The sequence below is a fragment of the Musa acuminata genome, chromosome BXJ1-2, assembly GCF_036884655.1.
Source record: "Musa acuminata AAA Group cultivar baxijiao chromosome BXJ1-2, Cavendish_Baxijiao_AAA, whole genome shotgun sequence".
Taxonomy (NCBI): domain Eukaryota; kingdom Viridiplantae; phylum Streptophyta; class Magnoliopsida; order Zingiberales; family Musaceae; genus Musa; species Musa acuminata.
This window is the reverse complement of record NC_088328.1, coordinates 24748930-24757849: the sequence shown is the minus strand read 5'-3', so window position 1 is coordinate 24757849 and position 8920 is coordinate 24748930. Positions and strand designations below refer to the sequence as shown.

The 8920-nt window shown below is 37.9% G+C and overlaps 1 protein-coding gene across 1 annotated transcript; it reads right to left on the bottom strand.

Moving 5' to 3' along the window:
- Positions 1–4672: 4672 nt before the first annotated feature.
- On the bottom strand, positions 4673–8920 carry LOC135611776 (receptor-like protein 38). The gene is made up of 4 exons (XM_065107409.1): positions 7459–8920; positions 7113–7367; positions 6144–6443; positions 4673–5445 (listed from the first exon to the last, which is right to left on the bottom strand). Exons 1-4 carry the CDS (start codon positions 8918–8920, stop codon positions 4673–4675), a joined length of 2790 nt encoding a protein of 929 aa, XP_064963481.1.

Genomic DNA, 8920 nt, shown 5'->3' with positions numbered 1-8920 from the left:
TCAAAGAGAACCTTGAGATGCTTATCATGGATTAGGAAATGTTGACCACCACCATTTTTATTTCCTGCATATCAACAGCCATACCCAAGTCAAATGTTTAGGACACTGCGCTTCCGTGTAAACTTGAGACAACTCTACGACTTTTCTATGCATGTCATGTTTCACTTCTCGCATTCTTTTTCTGTGTGGTTGAAAGCTCTGTAAGTACATCCGAAGCAAGCATTGGATTCAGCCGTGGCATCAATTTTTGTTGTTGGATATATATGAGGCGTCAGAAGAGGCTCCAAAAGAAACGAGATCACAATTCTTTAATTATGGTTCTAACCAATCTATAGTCTTCTTATCAGAAGGATTTGACATTCCTCAATTGCTCCCATGACTTCATGATTTGGGTAAATCACATAATTAAAGAATATTTGACCCTTTCATAAACAAAAGGGTGATCGGTAGTTCTAAAAGTTTAAGATGATCAATATACAGAATCCTGGTTGGAGCAGTAAAGAAGCAAATTAGGATGCAGGCAGGCATGCATGCATGCGTGGGTTTCCTAACGACATATAACTCCCCGTTAAGTATACAAAGAAAAGTTGAGGCCAATGACGGCATCCGTCATATCCGCAAACCGAGCGAGAGCATGGTTTTGCGGTCAGCTCTCTGTCATACTGTGTACATGCTTGGACAAGAAGCAGGATGCAGAAGGAAGATGGAGCAATTCAAACTGTGGCGTGTGATAACATCATGAATCTTTCAGCAGCATTCATGGCTAATGAATTCACGATACCAAGCATGCATCACTAATTTCTTGAAGCATTACGAACTTGCGAGGCTTCTTCTCTTGCTTGCTATGACTTGCCATCTCTTTATTTATAATTCTCAGTCCGGAGGCCGGCAAACAAGTCATTTTGTCTTCGTTCTTATGTGGGAGAGAGAGAGAGAGAGAGAGAGAGAGAGAGAGAGCGCCTTTGTCTTATCAGCCATGCATGGAGTTGGATTAACGCCGAAAATACGCAATAGTTTTCAGAAAAGAAACCTTAATAGCGTTAGAGAATGAGCGCTATATATATTTAGCATGAATTTGCTAGAGAAATTCATGCTTATGTAGAGATTTTTATCTTAATTCTGTTAAAATAATGAGAATAGGGATTCAAGTATGAAATATATTGGTTTCTAAGATGAAAACCTCTACATAAGGAGTATATAAGTATTACCTATTTTTTATTTAATTGATTTTGTATTAAAATGTTAATTAAAATTATATAATTTATTATTAGTTTAAAAAATAAAAAAATTACTCGTACATTGTTTCAAATATGATATCTATTAATTATACAGTAACATACTAATCAACCCGAATGTCTAAATGAAATATGATATAATATATTATTTTACGTAGCACTATAATCACATTCTCTTTGATGAATATTTAAATATTTTATTGATCAATTTCAATTTTTATTAATATATAATTAATATTATTGTGTTATGTTTTATCATATTTTAAATAATTATATATATATATATATTATTTTTTAATTAAATAACAATTATTTATTATTAAACTTATAATATATAATATTAATTTGAACCGGTTTGGATTAATAGATAAAATCGATTCAATTGGAGGAAGCAAGGGGAAATTCTCTTTAAAAATAAAAAAAAAGTGTTCAATTGATCGGTTTAATTTATCCGTTCAATAATTAAAAAAATAAATAAATTATAGTAAACCACGATGCTTACTCGAACCTATTATCTATTTCATTTCGATTTTATGAGGCCACTTGGATTTCGACCGTGCTTAATGATCCATAAGAGGAGGAGGAGGAGGAAAAGGAAGAGGAGCCCATGAGCTCGAATTCTGCAAGGATGTAGTGACAGATGGGCAGAGAGGCGGGGTTAGGGGATCGGTTTCTGAAGGGAGAAGGAGAATGTTGGTGTATAAAGAAGTGGTGGAAGGTACAACATTGATGGGGTGGGTGGTTTTGTGTTGAGAGAGAGAGAGAGGAACAGGTGGCTTCCAAACCGCGACCGGTCGCGGGATCCATGCCAACAAACCATTGGAAAAGCTTGCCTGGTCTGCCCTCTCTGAGTTGATTCGGTGTGGTTGATACGATAATATATGATGCATGTAGCGATCAAGCAGTTCAGTGTCATCACATTATTTCCCTCCAAACCCTGAACACTTCTAATGCTAACGGGACGTAGTGACGTCGTCATAGTTAAAGCCAGTCGATCCTCCGACATATTGGCTCTTCCTTCCTCTTTCATCGGCAACCGCCTTAGTTTCCGTGGCGTCCCTGAGATGCGGCAGCTCAGCTCCTCGAACTCGAGATCGCCGCTTCTTCCTCCAAAGTAGTAGGAAAAAGAATAGTTACGAAGAAACGAAGTGTTGCTGTATCGGCGGTGGAGACGCCGAGACGACGATTAAAAGTTGGGCAAAATTATTAGTATTATAATTATTATATGACCTTAAAAAAATCATTATTTTTCTATTTGTTCCTTGAGAGCTCCCTTTTTGCTTAATTTTTATAAAATATTTCTTATTTTTTTAAAAGACGAGATTATCTTGACTCCACCTTGCCCTCCACCTCTTGCTCCTAACATTAGCTTTGTGCTGTCTTTGTCCATAGTCTTAGCCTTACCCTCGCTCTTACTCTTGTTTTTCATTATCGTAGTACATCTAAAGTCACGTCTCCTCCTTGAGGAAGCTTCATGCTAGTGCTCTCGTCCATCTTGTCCACTATCTCCATCTTATGTTTGTCATTGTTCTCACAGTACACTAAGATCACGTTGCCCTTAAGGCCTCCCTCCCTCGATTCCTCAGATTGAGACATGAATCAGAGGAGGGAGGTCCTAGGAGTCTCGAAGGTTGTCATCATGGGGGTTATTATTATGGAGGTGGCCATTGTGGGAGTCATTGTCATGACAAAGCAAAATGGAGATGGTGCAACAATAACATCATTGTGGTGGTGATTCTCATAATACAGTGAAGAAAGCCGACAATGAAAACAAAACTCAAGGGTAAAACAGTAAATGTAATCTACCATATATACTATTTAGGGGTGGATATACTTGGGTACTAGTCGTAAGTGGTTAGAAGAACAATATTTCATGGTCTAGAGAATATATTATATTCTAATTCCTACTGACATAGTAAATCCAGTAAATTATTTTTTATTTTTTTAATCAAATTGGTACCGATGTGTCAAAGTTTTGATTAAAGACGTGTTTTCCTATCAATCCCTTAATATAGCAAAATCCAAAAACTTTAATCATTCACGTTTGACCGGTGGAATAGAGATGTAGAAACTCAATTATTAATAACTCTTATGTGAGAATAAGAATGTTCATAGTATTTTTGCATATCTTTTCGAAATTTTAATTTAAATGTACAAGGATTCAATTACGCAAATTTAAACAGAGAAAGGCCCATTGTATTATCAATTAAGACATTACTAATGAAGCCGTTAACCAAAACAATAATCGATGGTCCAATAAACCATATTGCTTCCTCCTTATGTATAATATACGTATATATTTGTTTAGGGTGAAGAAGACCATATGATGTTCAGTGAGTGTGCCTCCTTTAGGTAGCAATAGATACAAAGAACAATGTGTGTGTAAGGTTTGTCTAAAGCCAAACAGAATATTTCCTATTGAATTGTTTGATTGATTTGGTGTCCATGTTACTCTTGTCAATTTATAATGTGAGATAATCTGAGGTTGAGTTCTTTAGTGATATTGTGATATTTTACATGTATTTCTGTACTTCAAAGAAAAAAAAATTTCATAATATTTTTTGTTTGCTAAAACTAATGGGATAATATCAAGAAATGTAGATTGTTTAGATCTAAGCTTTTGTCAACACCTTGCGCAATCACATGATGTCCGCCAATGTGGAACATGTCTCGATACACTTCACCCTTGAAATAATAAATCTTTATTTCTTCCTACTCTTTTATATTATGTAATATATAGATAGATAGATACGTATATGTATTATGATGAGCACCCTAGAATTAATGTAATGTAGCAGGAACAAAGTTGTGCTATAATTAAACATTTGTGAGGTGTCTCCATGTGGAGATCAGCTTCTTGTTTCCTCTGAGTCTACTTCATTGACCCATCTTATAATTTAATGTCATGATAATGTAATTACTTCTTGTTAGTGTCAATAATAAGTCCAATGAAACCCATGCTACGGTTTACATGGTTTTCCTGGATGCTGTCAAGCTAAAACTCTAATGATTTGTGACATGACATGCAAGCCATGAGCGTATTACATGATACTAATGTTATTACTACTGCTTAAGTTGGATGAACCATGTCGACCCCCTCAAACAACAGAGTTAGAATTTGTTAATTAGATTATGAATCACCTTACAAGCATAGATATGAACACCATAACCACTGCTGCATGAAACAAATAACAACTCATAAACCATAGGCAGAGGACTCATATTTTGATGACCTAAAGTTTTGACAAACAACTACGTAGGCAAACATCAACGGATCATATAACAGAGTCAGTATAGCATGCACAACAAGGAAAAATTAAAATCATGTGATGGTGTATTATGAAAAGACATGCAAACCATGAACGTGATCGATACCAATGCCAGTGCTATTGCTTAAGTAGGATGAGTCATGTCGACCCCCTCTAACAACAGAGTCATCAAAGCTTCCTTTTGTATTTTGCCACGGTCACTACCATCACCACGTATAGCTTGTCAAACATGTTATCAATGGCACGGAAGTACGTGATCCTCCATGTCCGTCGTAACAAAAGGCTTCCACAAATCGCCCAAAATCCGGTAATAAATCCTAGGGTGATGCTTGTGTATAACCAAAGTGTTTCCATTCTGCTCTCAGAAGAATCTTCATTTTGCCCTTCTCCATCAGTCTTCGTTATATTCACCGTACAATTTTTGGGGAGAGGAAGGCCACAAAGATTTGGATTGCCAGCATAGATAGATGGATCGGTTAAAGTTTGCAATTGGCTTCCAGTGGGGATTTTACCCGAGAGATTATTATATGACAAGTTCAAATCATTCAAGAAATTTAAATTTGCCAAGGTCGAAGGAATTATACCTGAGAGATTGTTTCTTGAGAGGTCAAGAATTTCTAGTAGTTGCATTCCGTCAATGTTGCTTGGTATCTCCCCTGTTAGGTAATTCCCAGATAGATTTAAGCTCCGCAGACCATGCAAATTTCCCAACTCTCTAGGGATGCACCCGGACAAACCATTGTTGGAGAGATCAATAACTGTATTGATTGAAAGTAGCATGCTGTTGTATTCGAGTTCACTTCCTTTTGTGAAGAGCCACATGTAATCCTCATAGTAAATATTATGAAAGTACAAATCCTTTGAAGGAGAGCCTTTCAACGCACTAAAATTGCCAAAGCTGTTTGGTATTATTCCCGAAAGATGATTATTCGAGAGATCCACTGAAGAGATGTAAGATGAGATAACTGAGGAATGCTACCAGTAAAGGCATTCGAGCGTAAGTTGAGAGTCCTTAAGTATGGTAGGCTTTCTCCAATCCAATTTGGTATATTGCCGACGAATTTGTTGTGAGCCAGATCAAGAGTAACCAATCCGGTAAAATTTCTGAAAGAAAGAGGGATTTGTCCCATAAAATTATTGTAGTTCAGATGTAGTGACTGTAGAGTTTGTAAATTGCTGAGGGAGTCAGGAAGTCCTCCTTGTAATTTGTTGCTTGATAAGTCTAAGATAACTAAATTTGAAGAATTTTTCCAGCAATTAGGAAGCTTCCCTGACAAATTATTTTTAGAAAGCCTAAGCACTACCAAAGACTTGATTCGACAAAAAGAGAAGGGGATGCCACCACTCAGATTATTGGCAGATAGATCGAACCATCGTAAACTTGACATTGTGTTTGAGATTTTTGGAAAGAATTGTGGCATCTCACCCATAATATTATTGTCGGAGAGAGACAAATATTCCAGACTTGGCATCATGATTGATAATTTTGGAGGAAGATATCCTGATAACGAGTTATTGCTGAGATCCAACGTAGTTAGATTTGAAAAATAATATGGTACATCACCGCCAATCATATTATTGGAGAGATCCAAATACTCGAGACCGGATGGAAGCCAGTTGGGAATCGTTCCTTTCATACCTGTATTTGATAAATCTAATTCACCAAGAGTGGTTTGTGTTCGGAGCCATTTCGGAAAATGGGGCCTGGGCAATATTTGACAGAATCCCAAGCGAAGGGTGTTAAGTTGAAAGGGAGGGATCCAGTCATCGCTTTTGTTCAAGTATATAGAGTTGTATGAAATGTCCAAATATTTCAAACTTGATAGATTAGCCAATTGGACCTCCGATAAGCTCAACGAGTTATTGTAGAGATCCAAATCTGTAAGGCCCTTCAACCATTTGATGCCTTCCGGAAGCATCCCATTCAAATTGTTGGATCCTAAATCCAAAGATTGCAGCATAGAGAGGTTTCCAAGAGATACAAGTTGTGATCCATGGAGAGAGTTATAAGAAAGATCCAAATACTCAAGACTAGAAGGACGCCCATCGAGAATCATGTCTTTTACTTCTGCAAGTGAAAATATAAAACTTGAAGGGATATTTGTGTTTGGAGCCATTTTGAAAATTAGAGCATTTCAAAAACAAAAAATAAAGAGCTTGAAGTGATAGATAAATCAAACTATAGTAAGTTTGGCATTATGTTTGAGATTCTCGATTGAAAATGCCCTAAGAAGAAGTTATTTGAGAGAAATAAATATCTAGAAAGAATTCATCTCACCAGTAATCTTGTTGTTGGAGAGATCCAAATATTTGAGTCTTGGCATCATGTTTAATATTTTTGGAGGAAGATGTCCTGATAAAGAATTAATTCTGAGATCCAAATACTCAAGACTAGAAGGAAGCCTATCGAAAAACATGTCTTTGATACATGTACTTGACAATTGTAGTCGACGAAGAATGGTTTGTGTTCGGAGCCATTGTGGAAATTGGGGCGTGGGCCCTATTTGGCAGAAATCCATGGAAAGGCTTTGAAGCTGAAATGGAGGGATCCAATCATCGCTTTTGTTCAAGTGTATAGAGTTATATGAAATATCCAAATATTTCAAACTTGATAGATTAGCAAGATCGTCCTCCGACAATCTCAAAGAGTTACTGTAAAGATCCAATTGGACGAGGCCCTTCAACCGTTTGATGCCTTCCGGAAACGTCCCATTCAGATAATTGAAACGTAAAATCAAAGATTGTAGCATAGAGAGGTTTCCAAGAGATGTGGGCAATGATCCATTGAGAGAGTTGTAAGAAAGATCCAAATGCTCGAGACTAGAAGGAAGCCCATCGAGAATCATGTCTATTACTCCTACTCCTGCAAGTGAAAATATAATTTATGAAAAGATTTTTACGTCTCAAGTCATTTTGGAAAATGGGCTATTTCAAAAAAATGTTATATAAAGAACTTGAAACTGAAAATGGCAGGATCCAATCACCACTTTTTCTCGAGTCGTAGTTGTTCGAAATGACCAAATACCTTAAACTTGATAGATTAGCCAATTGGACCTCCGATAAGCTCAACGAGTTACGACTGAGATCCAAATAGATAAGGCTCTTCAGTTGTCCGATGCCTTCCGAAATCGTCCCATTCAAATCATTAGAATATAAAACTAAATGTTGCAGCAATGATAGATTCCCGATAGATGCAGGCACTGATCCATAGAGGGAGTTGAAAGAAAGATCAAGAGATTTAAGATTCTTGATGTTCCCTAGCCAATCCGGAAAGGAACCACTCAGTTGGGTGCCTCCGAGGTACAATTCCTCCATGCTATTCCTAAGACATCCAGAGAAAACCATTTTTAAATTGGCAAGCACATCGTTAATAGGCACATAGCTTAGATCGAGAATTTGGAGCTTGCAGAGGTTGGATATAGGAGCTAATCGCATGAAGCCATCTTGGAACACACTCCCAGACAAGTCGAGTGCCCTGAGAGATGTCAACTTCGTAACAGAATCAGGAAAGAATCCGTATATTTCATTCCCACCAAGACAAAGGAACTCGAGGCTAGTAATATTGAACACCCAATCTGGTACGGTGGAGTTTATATCATTGTATCGTAAATCAAGAGTGGTGAGAGATGTGAAGTTGACATGAGACGGCGAACGGGGAAAGGTCCATAAGTCACAAGAACTTAATTCAATCTCTTGTATATGTGGTAGTGCATTCAAATCTTGGAACCAGTTGGCCGCATTTGTAAAACGGACACGAGTCATGTTAAGATGCCGAAGGGAAGTGAGCATAGAGATCCATCTCGTGTTCTCAAGGTACAAGCAGAAGAAGTCATCACCTTCATCATCCCCATAGCAGTTATAAGAAAGGTCGAGGTGCTGCAAAGTGGATAGATTTCCGAGCTGGTCAGGTACTCTACCCACGAAACCTGCACCTGAGAGGTTAAGATATGTTAGTCTTCTGAAAGCTCCCAAGAACTTGGGGATAGGTTTATGTGTAAAATAGTTGCCGCTGAAGTCCAGGTGACTAAGTTGTTGGAGAGAACGCAGTGAGGGAGTTATGTCACCACGCACTGCCCAATTGCATCCTGGATCATCATCCAACAATTCGGATCTTGGATAATAATCCAAAAAGTAGTACACCTCCTGATGAGTGCAGTCCTTAGTTAGATCCGTCCGACGTTTATTTCGAAGATCCAGCTTGATAACATGACCAGAGATGTTGCTGCAGCCAACTCCTTCCCATGCACAACAGTCCTCGCCGACCCAGGAAGAGAGACGATTGGAAGGATCATGAAGTCCACGCTTGAAGTCGATGAGGGCTTTCCTCTCCGTCTCTCGGCAGCCATGAGAAATCCCAAGCTCAATGCTAAGAACAGTAAGAGAAAAGGTGAGGACAAGAAGAGTTCTCCCACCCAT